General features: G+C 43.2%; 1 protein-coding gene across 13 annotated transcripts in view; it reads right to left on the reverse strand.

Annotated features, from left to right (window-relative positions):
- The window catches only part of Kcnma1 (potassium calcium-activated channel subfamily M alpha 1), a 699,737-nt gene that overhangs the window by 151,653 nt on the left and 529,383 nt on the right, over positions 1–18,701 (reverse strand). For all 13 annotated transcript variants that reach the window (XM_051142911.1, XM_051142912.1, XM_051142922.1 and 10 more), the window contains exon 15: positions 9,729–9,838. In XM_051142911.1, coding sequence (XP_050998868.1) covers positions 9,729–9,838 — 110 coding nt within the window. The remainder of the gene's footprint in view (positions 1–9,728; positions 9,839–18,701) is intronic.

Genomic DNA, 18,701 nt, shown 5'->3' on the forward strand with positions numbered 1-18,701 from the left:
TCTGAAACAACAACCCAAGTCATCACCAACTACAGCAGGGAAATAAATGTTTTCCTTGGTGCATATTCCATAGCACCCTATTAACCCCTTGTGTGGCTGCTCTTTATGAGGTTTAAATTGTTTTTTAAAAAATCACATAACTTGTGTCTTATTTGTTGAAGCAAATTACTGGATTTAGCACACACTACTGAATGTAAACAGTAGCCAAAAAAAAAAAAAAAAAAAAAAAAAAAAAAATCCAAAAAACCAAAAAAACAAAACAAACAAACACAAGTAAACTGATCTCAGCAGGGACCGTGAGAAATTAATTTGTTTGCGTCCTGTGGAGAGCTGTCATTCTCATAGTGGGATCAAAGATCTTAATTGCTAGTATAACCCTAGTGGTGGGAAGGAAAGAAGGTTCCTAGTAACTGGGCATTCACTCACCTCACAGCACTTCAGCTAAGATCAAAAGTAGTAAGGGCAACTTTATTCATTCCTTCTCATCACATTACCATTTACCAGCTGAATTTAAGAGGCAAGGATCTTCGTCATGCAGAAAAGTCTATCTGATCCAGGTAATCTTGTGCACTGAGTTGCAATGTGGGTACTGGGATTCGAACCCAGGTCCTCTAGAAGACCAGCTACCTCTCCAGCCCCCCATTGTCTTCTTATATAGAATATAATCTGAAGTCCAAGAAGGACAAATCTACCAGCTCAAAATCAAATGGCTTTTGCGTTTAAAAAAAAAAAAGAGGAGATTCGGAATCCATGTGGTATGTGGTGTCGATGCCCCTCATATGAACATAGGAAGCCAACTGAACCCCAACATGCAAGTGGTCCACACTGTTTGACCAACACAGTATCCCTTCAAATACTGGGAATAGACACCAACATATAATTTCATAAATAAAACAAAACTAGGTTTTCAGTTTTCCTTGGCACGTCAAATTATGGTCACACTGAAGCCATAGCTCATCTAGTTAAAAGGGGGTACACTCTCTCCAGTGTCCCACAGTGCTCACCTCTTCCTCCCTCTCAGACCTCCTTCTTCTCCTTCTTCATAACTGTCTGACTCTTTATATGCATCTGTATTTTAGATATTGCTCAAACAGGTATCCCTTCAATATTTATAAACTACACTGACAAATAAACCATCAATTAAACTGGAGAGAGAAGGATGACTCTTTGAGTGTTCTCCTTGCACTCTTTTTGTTAGATCTCGCCACAGAGACTTAGCCAGTGCTATAATCCTTTGGCTTAAGTATATAACAGGTGTGGAGTTTGATGGGAGGTTCAGGGGTGGTGGTGGAGACAAAGCCCACACAAGCAAAAGGGGGAGCTGTGGTGGCAATCATGTGATCACTAGCCCCTACCATGTGCTAAACTTCTCTGGTATACAGGGCACATGCTTTGCCTCCCTGGCATTCTGCAAGTGTAAAGAACACCTTTTTAAAATATTTATTTTATTACATTGGTGTTTTGCCTGCATGCATGTCTATGTGAGAGTGTCAGGTCTTGGAGTTACAGACAGTTGTGAGCAGCCATGTGGGTGCTGGGATTTGAACCTGGGTCCTCTGGAAGAGCAGTCAGTGCCTTTAACCACTGAGCCATCTCTCCAGCCCCAAGAACCAGATTTTGACAAAGACTGAATAAGCCAACTGGATGAAGAAATGAAGGAGATGCACAGGAGAGGTCAGGACAATGGAGAAGAAACAGAATAGAGAACTTAACAGAACAGGGGACCGGAGTGCAGAATCCTGAAATCTCATCTTGCTTGTCAAATGCCAACAGACTGAGAAAGGTACAAATGGAAACAGTAATAATCGTGATAAGCTCTGGGTGTCTACCGTTTGCTTTCCAACCATTAGCCCAAAGTGCTTGTCCAGTTTCAAAATATGGAGAGCCATTTATTCCTGGCCTCTTCCAGAGCCTGTGTTACAGGAGCATGCGTGCCTCAGGATATGTCTGCAGACCACCTGGAATTGATGTCCTTTGGTTGAATACTAACTCACGCCATTTGCTTTTGGTAAAGCAGAATGGGACACTGGCTTTGTAAACATGATCTTCGTTCCTCTGGCTTTACTCAGCCTGTGGCATTTTCATGTGCATAGGACTGGTGTAGAATCAGGAAGCACAGTTTGGGTTAAGGAAAGAGGATGAAAGAAAAAAAAAAGGCCAGAAAGCCTTCACAGTGTAATAAATAAGATAAACCCAGCCATAAGTTAGGGAGAGTTTAATTCTTGGTTTCTGAAAAGAAATTTCCCAGTACGTCCAATGTTGGAAGTTGTCACTGGTTGCAAAAATTACAGGAGAATAAAAACGACTCTTTTTCCTCCAAGAGGGGAAAAAATGCCACTTGTCACAAAAAGGTCTTAAACCAGAAATGTGCAATAAAACTGTTGTAATAACAAGTTAGATTGCTTTCCTGATAATTATTAAGTAGAGGTCTACGAAATTTGACAATGCCATTATACAAAGCCCCCTCTCTTTTATTGCCAGCATCATCTGTTAACTATAGTATTTTCAACCCAGATGTTCTTGAACAAAGGCTCTTAAGAATTAGAGTCCAGCTGTCTCTAAGTACCCAGAGAGAAATAAATTGTGCCCGCCATTAAATCAGTCCCCTTGACTGGAAAGATTACTTGCTGGTGTGAATTAAGCATAGAAAGCTGTCATAGGGCTTGCGCCTTCCAGTATGCTTACAGCGTGGATATAAGGATGGAGCTTAGCACAAAGGAGTCTGCCACCAGGAAAGTGGCAGACAACAGAAACAACAGCGTCTAAACTGTCTGACCACATGCGGCCTTCTAAACCCAGCTCCACCTAAAAGTACCAGCTCCCCTCCAGCTACCCAGAGGCCAAGGAACTTTAGAATAACTCCCATACACATAGTAGAAGCGATGCAAACACCATGTGCTGAGAGATAAGGGCTTTGGCAATGAAGGGCTAGAGAGGGAATTAACCACATTCAACTTGAATTGGAAAAGATATTTTAAATATCAAGACTTCCAATACCGAGCATCAGGAAAGTGCCAGGTGATTTGGGCCACCAATGGAGATGATGTCAGACTCTATTTCTTTGTAGCTTTGTTAAGGGTGGATGGGAAAGGTTTCAGAATACACGTACACTCTAATACAGGAAGGTACATCCACACATGCCTACCACACAGGCGCACACACGTATGCATGCATGCACAGTGTCTTTCTTCCCTAGCAGACTTAACACATTTAAACTTCAAAGTAATTTAATCCTTTGAATGTGGTCACCTAGCATTTTCCCAAAGTGCTAACAAATGCCCCATAGGGGAAGTTTTACTGCCCTTCTTTCCCTAGAACATACACTCAGCTACCAGATGAGATCCTAGCAGCCACGGGGCCCAGTTCTGGCTACATTCTTTGCTTGATGTCCCCGTCCAGAATTCTGAACCTGTGTCAGCCTCTACAACTTTGCGTGAAGATTTCAGTGGGGTTTCTTGCTGGTGCTTTATCTGATAGCACAGAAAGGACTACCTGCCACTTTCTCAGTTCCTGTATTTCAAGTAGTTACCAATGTAACAGTCACATCTGTGTTGATATATATTCATCCGTGTTTACAAAACTCCCAACATAAGCGACTAGGTAGCACCATCTCCGACAGGAGCGTGAGTGTGTGTGTGTGTGTGTGTGTGTGTGTGTGTGTGTATGTGTGTGTGTGTGTGTGTGTATGTGTGTGTATGTGTGTATGTGTGTGTGTATGTGTGTGTGTGTGTGTGTGTATGTGTGTGTATGTGTGTGTGTATGTGTGTGTGTGTGTGTGTGTGTGTGTGTATGTGTGTGTGTGTATGTGTGTGTGTGTATGTGTGTGTATGTGTGTGTGTGTATGTGTGTGTGTATGTGTGTGTGTGTGTATGTGTGTGTGTGTGTGTGTGTGTATTTAAGATGAGAGTTAAGTTTTTATATAAGTTCTGTTGGCACATGAGTCTACATGAGTTTACCACTGAACAATGACACTTGTCTGGCTGTTTTCTGCCTCACGTTGAGACTGGAAGGTCTTTCTAAGACAATCAGTAGGATGACAGAGCTAAGGTTGGCACTGGGCAGGAGAGCCTTCTTTGTACCACTTTTAACTTTCCTCATGAGGCTTCTTTTGAAAGATCTGTCCATGCAAGATGACACAGGCAAAAAGTCCAGTTTTTCTGAATTCCAGGCATATGGAAAGCAGGTGGACACATGAGAAAATGGAGAATCTCCCTCTGCAGTCTTCTTTGGTGCCTGAAGACAGTATAGTAGCATCCACACTTCGAAGCTGGGCTTGGGGACTGAACTGCCCTTCAGCACAACCCCCTGCAACACCCTCCCCCCCGGCAAGTTACGCGCACACTAAATGCTCAGCATCAAAGCTGAATCCTAACTGCTCCATCAGCTGCAGTGAGACGGAGAGACGCATCGTATTTTACACACACCGCTTGTCCTAATCCCCCCTGGGCTGTAAAACTTCATACAATTAAGCTTTTATATTTTGCGAGTGATGAATGGCTGGCTAATAGGCTGGCTCGCTGTGAGACTTGGGACCTGGAACTCTGTGTTCTTGCCAACCCGATTGCTGAACCTGCTTTCTTCTAGGTCGTTCTACCCATCCTCTTCTCCCACCCCCACATACCTGGGCATCCTCACCTTTGTTAGCTCTCACAATAAAGCTACTGTCATTATTGGCGCCCCTACCACCCCCCCCCCGCCCCCCGCAAAGCATCACGTGTCAAACTGTGGCTGATGTGCCTCTTTCCCCAATCTACAGGGATTCATTAGAAAACCTCAAAGGAGCATCCATGTTGAGAAATCCCCCTGTGGTACTACTGTGTGATGCAGCTCCTCTATTCCCTTGGGGACATTCCCCTTTCCCGTCATTAGATCCCAAGTTCCTTAGGTCAGCTCATATAAAAAGGCATCTCCTCCAGGAACCCAGCGACAGGAAGCTTTCCCAAGAGCTCTAACTCCTCCAATCCAGTTGCATGCGTTTACCACATGTGTAAGGGTGTTGTAGCTCCCTAAGAACGGACATGAGCTCCCTCGGCCCAATCTCAAACTCTGAAGACAGCACTGAAGGGAAAACAAATTCCTTACTTGATATTCAAATAAACTGTCATTAAGTTTCCATGTTTAATAGTTAATCAAATCTAAGGCAACAAAGTTGGCACAATGGTAAAACAAAAAATCCCAACTCATCGCATTTTTGCCCTATGGACAGCAGAAGTTACTAAACAATAAAAGTAAGAGAATCTGGAACTGCCATGGTCTCTATCCCTCCCTCCATTTATGCTTATATCTGATGGGAGTGGGGTGGAGGGAAAACAGACACAAGAGAGAGGGAAGATATCGAGGGATGAGGAGCCTCATAGCGTGCAGCGAGTTTGAGGACAGACACCTGGTGTTATTGCAGGAAAAGTAAACAGATATGAAGGATCTTAACCCAGCAGGTGGTTGACCAGGGGCCTGATCTCAGTCTCTTGTGCCTCCATTGCACCGTCCTGTGTGAGCTGCTCAAGGATAAGATCCTTTAAGGGCAAATGTGCCTTCAAAACGCTGCCTTGCAGGAGGCTTGTCATTGGCCACCTGCACTTTTACAGGCACACGCTGAGAGAGGGAGGGGGGTGGACGAGAAGGGAAGGAAACAGGTGGTCCTGCTAAAAAGGAAGTTGATGTAAAAGCCCTGCTCTCTTTTTTTAATTTATGTAAATGTGTGGGTACCTATCAAGGAAGAAAAGACCATTAGACTCCCTAAGCTGAACTAACAGGTGGTTGTGAGTGGGTGCTGAGAACTAAACTCTGGTCATCTACAAGTGCAGCAAGCACCCTCAGCCCCGCTGCTGAGCCATCTCCATGGCTGCCAAAGGCCCAGATCTTAACACAAGTGTGCAAAAATGTGAGCCCACCTGTGAGTCTGTGATTTGCCTGAGTGACGGGGCTAAAGCAGGATACAGAGGCTGTCGGTCCAGAGTGTGGGGTGGGGCGCTAGAAGGACAGGGCAGTTTCATGTCCTCACTTCCCTTGCTCATTTAAAAAAAAAAAAAAAAAAAAAAAAAAAGGAAATGAAAACCTAATGCACATTTTAAAGTCTTACTCCAGATTTTAACATCCAGAGAGGAAGCATGGATATCGTTTGATAAGTTCCCCAGAAAAGCATTAGTGAGCCAGCCTTCAACTGTCACCCACTCAAAGCTGCTCTCAGTTGCACAAAACCAAAAGGACCGTTAGAACCTTGGTTTTGTCCTTTGTTTTCTAAATTGTTTTGAAAAAGTGCCCCAGGCCATCTGGGTCTCAAAATTCCATGCTACAGGGGTCGGGGACCTTGTGTTCAGAATGTGATGTTTATATTATTCTGATACCCCTTGCCTTGTCAATATACACATCACTCGTCGTTTTGGGGTATCTGAGAGACAATGCAGGTGGAGGGTCAGGTATAATCATGTATTTTGTCTTATTTAGCATCTGGCTTGTGAACAATGCCCCACTTTTTGGTCACACATAGGATAGGAATCAAAGAGCTGCCACCACGGCTGGGATCTTAACCCTGCATACTCAAAACCCCTCAGCTAGAAATGCTGCGGGACTTGCTTTAGGGGCCTCCGCTTCTCCGCACTCCCCCAGCCCTTTTTGTTTTCTTCAGAGATGACCTTCAATTTCACCTGTGCACCTGCCACCTTCTCCCTTCATAGGACTACTCTGCCTCGCTTCTGAGAAAACTCCAGGTTCTCTGGAGCACCGCTCCCACCTGCTGGGTGGCATGCTGCCAGCCTAGGGGAAGAGCAAATTTATTTCTTTCCATTCTTTGCAATGTCATAGGTTGCATATTGTTTTAGTGTGGTTACATAATTATGGAAACAACTCTGAAAAAAATCTATATATTTTATCTGTGCTTTATTATACACAGAATGTTCCCCAATTCTTTTCCGTCTCCACAAACTGGCTTAAAATATATTTGGGCGTCCTTTATGTCATCTTGAAACTGAATAGCCAATTCTTACAGTAATGAAAATACTTACGCGGCAGCCTGGTGATGTACAACACTACACTCTAATTACGGTTGCGCTTTAATTAACCTGAATTGAAGAGTGTTATCATTAAACTGCTGGTAACTTTGAGTTATGGCTTTTCTTTAATTTAAAGTAGAAAACACAGATAATTAAGCCTCAAGATAATCAAATGCTTGAAGAGAGCTTCAATGTTTTGGGTTGTTCCTAAATCTCATTAAATGTCCTTTCTTTATTGATTAGTTCCACCTCTGCCGAATTGCTGCATTAAAGGAATAATCACATCAGGCTGAACACATTCTCACTCACATCAGAAGTTGCTTCTTCTTCTTCTTCTTCTTTTTTTTTTTTTTTCCATTCAGACGCATTACTGAACAAATACTAAATTCTCTGACAACTAGGTAGGTCTAAGAGGTGTTTTTGCCCTCATTAGAACATGCTCTAAAGACGAAAATCAATCAAGGGAAATCATTCATATTTCACTGGTGTTGTGCCTGACAAGAGTGCCCCAAGAATGCTTTGCGCATTCCTAGTTTTCTCCTCTTCCTCTGCCCCTGGAAAAAGTCAACTCTTCTGAAGACTAAGGGTGAGAACTGCTCCCCCTAGAGGCTGTAACTGGGATACACAGCTGCTGCATGCCAGACTCCAATGCTGGCACAGAAGGCTAATGGCGTTTCACCTGGCTGGAAGGATGCAGAGTTGACCTGGGTCGTTGATGTCACTCCGTTCTGGCTTAGGAGAAAGCATATATAGCTCCTTCGTTAAACAATGGGAGCCAGTTAGTGTCTGGCAGAAACACAGGCCCTGTGTGGTCAGCCCTGATTTTAAAGAGAGCCTAGAGATTCAGGTTTTCTTGTGTTGATTTTGTGAAACACTGTGTTTCAGAAATACAGGCGACTAGCCTTGAACAAATGAAACAGTGCCAAATACATGGGTCCAGTGCAGACGGTGGCTGTCCCCAGTTACAGCTTCAATGGGGTGGGGGGGCAGTCCTTGCCCTTGGTCTTAAAAAGAACTGACTCTTTTTCCAGGGGCAAAGGAAGAGAAGGGTGGAAATAAATGCTAGAGGTGACAGAGTGTTTCCCTGGAAGAGGTCCTGTCAGGCACATCACTAGTTAAACCAGAAACAATTAAGCCAAGGAAGAGAGTGTTGGCTTTCCTAGCTAGCATCCCTAACAGCACCGGCCCCACTCTGGGTGCTGCCACCTCAGCCTTGATGTTCAGACCACCCCTGTATTGGCTGACCAGAGAGGGCTTCAAGAGCATTCCTAAGGAGCCAGCTTCTCCTGTTTTCACTGGGAGTTCTTACTTATCTGGACCTCCCACGGAAGCAGGCTGAGCTACAAAAGACGATGCCCTCCCAGCATCCTGAAAAGGCTAACTTCATCTATAGCAGGAGGAGGAATCACTCCCAGGGACAGGAGCTCACAGGAGTTACAATACGGCTTCCAGTTCCAGAAAAGGCCCCTTCCGAATCAATTACCTATTCGCTTTTCCAGTCCATTTAGCATCGAAACTATCGCTTAGAGACAGGGTGAGAAATTTCTATAAACAACCAAACCATTTTGGAGTGCTTGGGGGTTTGGGTTCAGGGACTGGCAGAGAACACCTGCTGTGTCCCTGACAGGAATCTCCATCCTTCCCTTTCTACACACAAAACAGAAGTCCAAAAGCCCCTCCCCCTTTATTATGAAGGGCTCTCAGCTTTGATTTAGCACCATTAGACTTTGCACTCTAGAATTCTGGATGGTAGGCTTTGCTGGGCAGTAGACAGCTCAAAGATGTGGGTCTTCTCCCTCAGCTCAGATCCCCTTTGTCAGTGAGAACATTGGTTTTTTTTTTTTTTTTGCTAAGGTGACAGGTATCAGTGGGTCCAGCTTTGAGGGTCTTCACTTCCAGAGTTTGTGTTCTCACAGGGAACATGCCCCATGTTTGATTGTACTTCAATCTAAAGGCGATAAATGGTGAATCTGGGGGTACCATCATGCCTCAAGGTGGACGCCTGAAATTCTCAAGGCCAGGACACCTGTTTTTTCAGAGGGCACAGGGTATGGCCTGCTGCAAGTGCCCTTGGAACCAGTTCCGGTTGTTATTATTTTAGTATTACAGATGTTTCGGTGCTCAAAAAGACCTCTTCAAGGCCTCCTTCTGTGCGTTTGACAGCATAATTCCTCAGTTAGTAGCAAAAGCACTTTGAATGTCTTTGTTAGAAGGCAGATTAATCCTTTACCCTGGAACTGCTAAGGTTTGATTTTTCTCTATTGAAGATAGATAGGGTCTGAGGGTGAGGCCCTGGGTTCGATCCCTACCACCATAGATAATAGACAGAGATGATAGATAGATAGATAGATAGATAGATAGATAGATAGATAGATAGATATGAACAAATAAATGAAATGAAACAAAATAAAACCAGGGCTACATGAGTTCACATCACCTTTCAAAGGCTTCTACCTCACAGCGGTGCTACTTAATATGTGCAGGCAAACCGCAAAAATTGTAAGTTTGTACAAACCAGGGATCCAATCTCAAGAGTTTTGAAACCTAAAGGGTAAACACAAAGGCTTCTGCTTGTCACTCCATGCTTTACTGTCCACACACGTTCAGGACTGAGCCCACAGGAGCCCAGAAATGAGTGCCAAGCGTCCCAAGCAGTGTGCACAGAGCCGGGAGGCTGCCCTTGCTGACCCATTTAACCATCCCCGAGATGCACAGACCATCCAGTGAGCAGTCACTTACTCACAAACAGTAGGGAAGGACAGACCCACGAAGGCACTGGAGAGATACTCTGTGTACATTTCATTGGAGACTCCTTCCAAGTAGTACTTCTGCCATGTGTCTTCCTCAATCTAAGAGAAAAATGCACAGGAAGAGAGTTTAAAGGATAGCCGCAAAATGGCAGAGACCATTAAACAAGTAAGTACAATAGTGACACATTGGCCTTCCTGGTGGATAACCTCAGTGGCTAGAAGCAGAGCGATAGCACCCACCTGAAGCTTCCACTGACCACAAAGGTACTGAACTCAGGTAGATTTCCTTCAAAGCACTGACTCGCTTTTAAAACAATATTTAATTGTGTGTGTGTGTGTGTGTGTGTGTGTGTGTGTGTGTGTGTGTGTGTGTGCGCGCGCGCGCGCATGTGTACGTGCATGTGTGTGTGTGTGTGTGTGTGTGTGTCTTTCTGTCTGTGCCTATGTGAGGGAATAGACATGTGTGTATGTGGGCGTGGATGCCAGAAGAGGGTGCTGGATACTGTGGTGCTGGAGTTACAGGCAACTACAGACTACGCATCTGGTTATACGAGTCCTAGACTCAAACTCTGCTCCTCATGATTGTGAAGCAGATGCAGTGACTGAGACAGGTCTCTAGCCCCTTGCTCTGCTCTGCCCTGCATGGTTTCTTTCTTTCTTTTTTTTTTTTTTTTTTTTTTTTTTTTTTTTTTTTTTTTTTTTTTTTTTTTTTTTCGAGACAGGGTTTCTCTGTGTAGCCTTGGCCATCCTGGACCCACTTTGTAGACCAGGCTGGCCTCGAACTCACAGCGATCCGCCTGCCTCTGCCTCCTGAGTGCTGGGATTAAAGGTGTGCGCCACCACGCCCGGCTCTAAGGCTATGGGGACACGGGACCCCTCTCAATAATGATGGACAAGTTGTCAACTGACAACAATTTCTGGAGAGCAAATTTGCAGGTATTTTCAAAATTCATGAAACCATGTACTCCTTTAAGCAGGTCTCCTGTTTCAAGTATCTACAGCAAAGAAACAAACATTTAAACAGGTATGATAAAGCTAGCGCTGTGGGTTTGTGCCACTCTTAAAACATGTGTTACAATATAAACACACAAACATACCTTTTCTATTCATGAAACATTACAAATAACACAGGTCACATGAAATTTTAATATCAAATAGGAACTGCAATAAATGTTTGTTTTCTTCTTTATGTATACATGGGTATAAGTGAATGGCACAGGTACATGGGTACCAGTGAAAGCCAGAAGAAGGGATCAGATCTGCTGGAGTTACCTGTGGTTGTGAGCCACCCAGCGTGGGTACTGGGAACTGAACTCAAATCCTCTGGAGGGGCAGCAAGTGCTCTTAACTATGCAGTTGTCTGCCCGAGCCTGAAATTTTATTTTTAAAAGTTCTCTCTGGCTTTATATTTATAGGGACATATGAAAATGTCTAGAAATATTTATAGCAGAATAGTAGCAATTATTTCTGAGTAGTAGAATATTAGTTTTTAAAATATATTATGTATTCTCTGAAGACTTTTACCCAAGCACACACACACATACATAAACATATGTGTTATAATTTATCTACAAGTTTCTACTTCAGGAAAAAAAAAGAGATTTTTTTCTCACCCTACTTAGAATATCACAATAAAAAAGTATATATTTCAGAGTTTCAAAGTAAGCAAAATTTCAAAGGGGTTATGCCCAAAACTTAACTAAAAAGCATGTGTTTAGTTTTTCTAAACAATAAGGTCTGGCTGGGTTTCCCAAAAACTGTCTCCAAGCACAGTCACTTCATTGGAGTCAATCTTTGGAAACCAGTAAACTAAACAAGAAGCCTGGACCACTCTGGGAGGCATCTCAGTGGACTCCTTGGCTGGCTCCAACCTGTCGCTTTCAAGGCTTCACTTCCTGTGATGGCTTAGGTAACAGGAAGACAACAGCAAGCTGTTTTGTCCACAGAAGTAGCTCTTTACCATTTGTTGTACTGCTCTTCCATGGCTGATCAGTCAGATAAATGAGAGAACTGTGCCACTGGGATGCGAGGAAGCCATGGGAAGCCCAGAAAAGACCAGAGGCTTCAATTGTGGGCTTATGTCCTGGCAAAACCCAAAATGAAGTCTATATGTCACATGTTAGCTATACTGAGCTTTGTGGGAAAAGAGTTTACCTAAAGGATCAGAGTTCTACTTTAAAAAAAAAAAAAAAGGAACTTTTAAAATTAATTAATTTATTCATTTATTCACATTATATCCTGACTGTGGTCCCCTCCCTTCTCCTGGTAACATCTTCCCTCCCTCTTCCCCCATCCTCCCTCCCTTATTCCTCACAAAAGGGGTGCCCCCTCTGCCCACCCACCCCAGCTCATCAAGGGGCATCAAGACTGAGCCTGTCCTCTTCCCCTGTGGCCTGGCAAGGCAGCCTTGCCGTGAGGCAGTGATCAAGAGCAGGCAGCAGAGTCCATTTCAGAGACAGCCCCTGATGCTCTTACTAGATGTGCAGGGATAAAGCTAGAACAGACATAGAGGTAATAATATCCATTTAATGCCTGGCCCAACCTGAGACCCACCCCATGGGAGAGAGCAAGTCCCTGACACTATTAACAATATTATGCTATGCTTGCAGACAGGAGCCTGGCCTAGCTGTCCTCTTAGCGGTTCCAACCAGCAGTGGACTGAAACAGTTATGGAGACTCACAGGCAAATATTGGGCAAGGCGTCGGGAGTCTTGTAGAAAAGTTGGGCAGGGGAAGGATAAAAAGACCTGGAGGTGACAGGAGCTCCACTAGAAGAATAACAAAGCCAACTAACAAGGGCCCAGAGGGGCTTGCAGACACTTTAATTAAAGCAGTTAAAAAAAAAAAAAAACTTTGTACCAGTTCTTTGAAATTTTCATACAATGTATTTTTAGAATAATTAAACCCACCCTACAGGTCTTAATGAGATCCTTTCCTGACTTCTACCTACCCAGCTTTGTGTCTTCTTTTTTTTATTAACTCATCAAGTCCAGCTTTTGCTGCCCATATACTCTTGGATGTGTGTTCGTCTGCTGGAGTACAGTTGACCAGCCAGGAGTTACACCCTTAATGAAAACTGATGCTCCCTCTCCTGGCAGCTATCAGTTGTCAGTAGCTCCTACGCTAGGCATGGAATTCCATGCTCACCTCCTATCTCCATGCTGGGATTTTGTCTGGCTTGAGCCTGTACAGTTCTTTAATAATGTGTCAGCCTTTTTTTTCTAACTTAAATATTACAAGTAATTTTCAAAAATACTGACAATATAAGCCTTATCTTAATGTTACTGGTATTCTTCAATTAATATAGATTTCATATTGATCACTTAATTAAGGTCATTATTTTCATGCCTCTGCGTATAACAAATTAACATTTTAGAAGAATTTTTATTGTAGGCTAATCAATAAATTTGTTAAGTAAGTAGAAACAGATTCTTTATCGAATAACAATATTGTTCATGCTTTTGTTAAACTTAGCAGAAATATTTCATTGATTCATCCACTCAGTAAATATTTAGTGAATGTGTTCTATATTGTGGGACTTATTTCAGAGGCTGATTAAATCTGATTTTAAGCTGGTGTTTGTTTTCCCACATTTTTCCTCATGTGTAGCTAGGATATAACTAACTATCCAGTTAAATACATCTGGCTTCCATTGATTTTTCCCACACCCCTTTTCCCAAAATTATGCTTCTGTGGCTAATCTGCAGTATTTGTGAACTGAAAGTCAAACAACTAGAAAAACATGTTCAAAATATTCTATAAAACAAAATCCTTCTTCCACATCCATATGTAAATTCTTGGATAGTATCTACAAGGCTGAACATAGTAGCATCAAGTCAACTGTACAAGTGGTAAGGAGTTTAAAATTCATTGCTCTGACTCTTTAAGGCCTTCTTGTCTTTGGAGCTATCTGCACACGCACAACCTACAATGTTTTTAAGATTTCTAATTAAGGTATTACACACACACACACACACACACACACACACACACACACACACACACTGCTAATATAATTATACTAGCATCATTTCAAGAGACATGTACTTAGTAGGGCTGTAAACTGCAGTAGCTGCTAGGGGAAACAGTGGAGCAGTTCTTGAATAGAATTGCCATACAGCCAGCACTCCAGCTCCTGACTGCAAAGGGAATCAGAACAGCAATACTTAGAGTTTGAAGGGACCCAAGTGTCCATGGAAGGGTGTGCAGACCCTCAAAGGCATATTGTTCAGCAGGCTCAGGAAAGGAATGCAACAGTATGGATGAACCCTGACAACATTATGCTAACTACAAAAGTCCACAATCATAAAAGGCAAATCATTTAAGAGAGGGGCATCCAGTTCGTTGAGATCTATTCCTGAAGTCCACAGACATAGACTGTACAGTGGTCACTGCGGTGGTTGGGGGCAGTCATTGTTTTCATGGTACAAAGCATCAATTGTGCAAGCTCAGAAGAATTCTGAAGATGAGTGGTGGTGACAGTTACATAGCACTGCAAATGTACTTTATACCAAGAAACTACATGCTTAAGAATGGCTAGTTTTTATATCATATGTATTTTACTGCAATGGAAAAAATTTAAAGCCCTCATCAGGACAACTCATGATTATACTTGATTCTAATACTCTTTAATGCCTAAACAAAAAGATGTCAAACTATGCTAAAGAAAGAGAATTCTATCATAGGAGTCAGGGTTGGGAACTAGCTCTGTTGACACCAGGATCTCTCTCTCGACTCTTCTTGACTCTTTGGGCCTTACAACCCAGAGGAGACACACAGGCCTCTGTGCAGGGAACAGGTGAGCTCTATACAGGGCACTCTCAGGAGCCAAGGGCTAGCAAAGGCCAAGGTGACCACTGTATCCACCTGCATTTTAGGAAGGCTACCTGCTGCTCTAATGGGCTCTCTTCTGCATGTGACTGGCCGGCCCATGTGGGCTCACTCAGACAGAACACATAGTAACTATGCAGCCTTGTCTTTTACCAGGATGCCTCCTCTGGCTAGATAGTGACATAGCATCATGTTACTAAGCCCCCGCCAAATCAAACTCAAACTCCACCTTTTACCATTTTTAAAGGGTCATATAATGTCCCAGGCAACCTTGAGTTTTCTTTGAAACCAAGGATGACCTTGAATTCGAACTTCTGACCTTCCTGCTTCTACCTCCCAAGTGCTAGGATTATTGGAATGTGTCACCGCACCCAGTGTAGCGGGAGCTGGAGATGGAACACTGTGTGCAAGCATGCTGCCAACTGTGCTACATCCCAAACCCAGACTCTAGTCTTTGAACCAGCAATCAAAGGCCTACCCTTTTAGGGGCATTGTTTCCACATCCCAATCTAGGGAAATGGAACTTCACTCGTCCTGAGCTGTATCAGGGCTTGAAACATGACATTCTATCATGGCTCAGCTTCCTTCAAGCATGTACACAAACAAGGGCAAAATTCACATCCCTCTTTCTTGTTTGTTTTTTGTTGTTGTTGTTTGTGGGTTTTTGTTTTGTTTTGTTTTGTTTTTTGTTTTTTCCATACAAGGTTTCTCTGTGTAGCCTTGGCTGTCCTAGACTTGCTTTGTAGACAAGGCTGGCCTCGAACTCACAGCGATCCACCTGTCTCTGCCTACCAAGTGCTGGGATTAAAGGCGTGCGCTACCACGCTTGGTGTTTTTGTTTTGTTTTGTTTTGTTTTGTTTATTCACATCCCTCTTCCCTTTGCCAATGAAACTACCACAGAAGAGGTGATGTTAATATAAAATAAGCTGAATTTTAAAACTCTGTGTGTGTGTGTGTGTGTGTGTGTGTGTGTGTGTGTGTGTGTGTGTGAGAGAGAGAGAGAGAGAGAGAGAGAGAGAGAGAGAGAAGGGGGGTGGGAATTATTAAGAACTTTGGAGAGAGTTGAGGAAGCTGTTGTCATCTGAGACATACTTACTGTAAGTCAGTCACAAAGCCCATTGGTGGCACAGGCAGGATCAAAAGCTCACGCTCTGAACTACCCCACACAAATACTTCCTGCTCGGGGATAATATGATAGGTGGCCAGAGGGGTTGTCTATGGACAGAGAGGGTTTGTCACATCCAAGTGCCCCATCTGGGAAGAGCAACCCAGCCCTTCATCAAGGACTCGGGAGCTCAAACATGAACTAATTAGTGTGAGCAGTCAGCAAGGAGAGCTACCGATGTTGAGCTGAGCTGTGAGTCAGAGCAAAACCCTGCTTTCTGTCACGTGCCGCAGAGCTGCCCCAGCCTGCAACTTCTTCCCCACATTTGTATCCTCAACGTATTTTTAACCGTAATGTGAGGACACGTTTCCCAGCAGAAAAATGAAGGAATGGGACCAAAATGACTTAAGGAAAGGTGCCAAAATTAATTTTCCAGCCATTCAGCAATCAGTCAACGGCAAAGCATTTCCTGAGGCAGCAATTTATCCCCTGGCTGTCACTTCAAACGCCAGCTGTCTCAGAAGAGCTCCTAGCAAGAGGAGCAGGTGATACACTGTAGGTCCTTATTCATCAAACACACAGGGAGCGCCCAGTGAGAGAAGAGGGTGAGCCGCTGGGCTAGCTTGCCTACGCCTCTTATGGTTTTATTTATCTACCCTTCATGATCTAATTTTTCAACCGGTCTAGTTGAACCTCCCAAGCAAATGGTTCTACACCAACCCATGGGCAGAGAGCCTCACCATCAGTGTATCTTCCAACCAGAGCCGTAAGCAGCCTTGGCTCTCAGCAAACTCACTCCTTCCTGATCCCAATTCTGCATGTGTTACTAATGATGGGCTGGGAATGGCACCTTTTTATTTGCTGTGCTTCCCCTGATTAGAAGGAAACTGTGTTTCTCTAATACTAAGTGCGTGGTGAATGTGAACAATTCAGCACTCCTGGCTGGATCTGTAACAGCCACGGTGATGGCTGTTCCCAGTGACTAACTGTGTCAATTAGAGCCAAACAATTTTACAAAAGCCTACTCTTACCTCGGGAGCCATACAAATGACCCTGAAGGGTATCAAACACCCATCCTTATTTAATTAAAAATAAGTATGCTGCCTTGCTTCAAATAGATGCTATTTTATATACCTCAGAAATAAAGAACTGAAAGAAAATTATCCAGACTGACGCTTATTATGTTAATAGCTGCAATAAGATGGGATAAGTTATAACATCTACACACTAATATGGCCCCACATGGGGCGGTAGGTTAGTGCACCCAGTCTCCACTTACTATTTTCCAAAGTTTATCTAAATTCTCAGTGAATACGCCTTCCCTGGTAAGATGCCTTCTTAAACCTTAGAAATATAGCATCAAAACTAGTTAGTCACATACGAATGAATACTTGCACATAGAAAGTATACAGCCTATTGTCTCTGTCATCTTACAGTGTGGTATTCCACAACAATGTGGTAATACAAACTGACCAACACCATCTTAGATCCCCTAAAAACATATTTATTCTGACAAAAAAGAAATAGCACACACAGAACATGTCAAGCGTTTTACTACAACAATAAACATAAAATCAGAATTTATGGGCTCTTGGCTGACTTGTGCGTGGAGTTGTCACTAAAATGAGTGCATTCTTTTATTCTCATTCCTCAAACAGAGTGTTGTCACTGGGGAGTACTTGGTGGGGTTCTACGTGCTCTCAATTCTAGCTGTAAAGGACAGTGTTGTGGTGTCAATGGGACCCTGACTCTCCTCTCTTTCTCTCTGTGCTCATTGCTCATGAACACATCCCAGTGATGATCAAAAGGGCAGGTGGATATTTCATCTCCGCCCCTTCTAGCTCCAGTATAATTACAGATCCTTAAAGCACCTCGCCAAATTAAAAGCCAAATGAGAGGACAGTGCTTAGGACCGCAGGGTGCCGATGCACAAAATGGCCGCCTATCCAGCTTTTTGGGTGGATGTGCTGGTGATAAAGTGAGAGCCAGAGGGAAAAACAGAGGCAAAGGATGATTTGCCTTTCCAGAATGTTCTTCCTCTCTGGCCAAATGTCCTAGCGATGCCATGCTTCTTGGATGAAGATGGGGTCAGCAGGCTTTCTGGGAGTGACACTGGAGTTCAGGGTCTTCATCACAATTTGGCATTCTGTTTTTATGGCCTATTTCAGGGCACGATTTCCAGAATGAGGAAGCAGAATGAAAGAATAGCAGATTTTTTTCCCCAAAGGCTTCAGAGTGATGCAAATTAAAGCACATTATTTGAGACCGGATGGGATGCCAGGTAAGCGGTCACTTTGACCTCAAATGAGTAAATAAATACAAAACCCTAAAGATTAATTTGAGGTGCACCTGGGCCAGATTTTTTTTATTCCCAGATAAAGTGAGTTTTTTAATGTTGTTGTTAGATTTTATAGAGAAAAAAATCAACCCATATAAGGCATTCAGAGAAAAATTAACAGATCATGCCACATACAAAAGCATTTCAATACATGTTATTTTTCACTATTTTGTCCCCCTGAACAGATTATCCCTGGGGGAGCATGAAGCACCAAAGGACTTGAAGGTAAAAGAAGGGTTAACAGAAACACCAACATGGGCTTCTTTAAAAGACTAACAATGTAGAAGTTATTTAAGATACTATTATCTCTCTGACAGGAAGCTAGTTCTATTTCTTGTGTGTAGGGTTTTCCTTCTCTCTTATTTTTCTATCCAATGTAGAAAAGGTGCTTTTGTTTAAGACATGTCAAACTGTTATAAAGATTGGCCTATTCACTATCTGCCAAAATGGAATTTGGTTTTGCAGTCTTGTTAACAGTTCATGACATCTTCATTTCTGCTCAAAAAAAAAAAAAGTCTTAAAATAGCACTCAAAATCACGCTAACAGAGCTAAAGGAGCAGGAGGTGAGGGAGCGTTCCCAGGAACAGCCCCTCCCACACCAGCCTTAACCCCAAAAGTTAAGCCTGGCCCCCAGAACTTTCCAAGGAGCCATTCTCAACACATCTGATGGGAAGGAATCGGAGCTTT

This window comes from Acomys russatus, chromosome 3, assembly GCF_903995435.1.
Source record: "Acomys russatus chromosome 3, mAcoRus1.1, whole genome shotgun sequence".
NCBI classification, from domain to species: domain Eukaryota; kingdom Metazoa; phylum Chordata; class Mammalia; order Rodentia; family Muridae; genus Acomys; species Acomys russatus.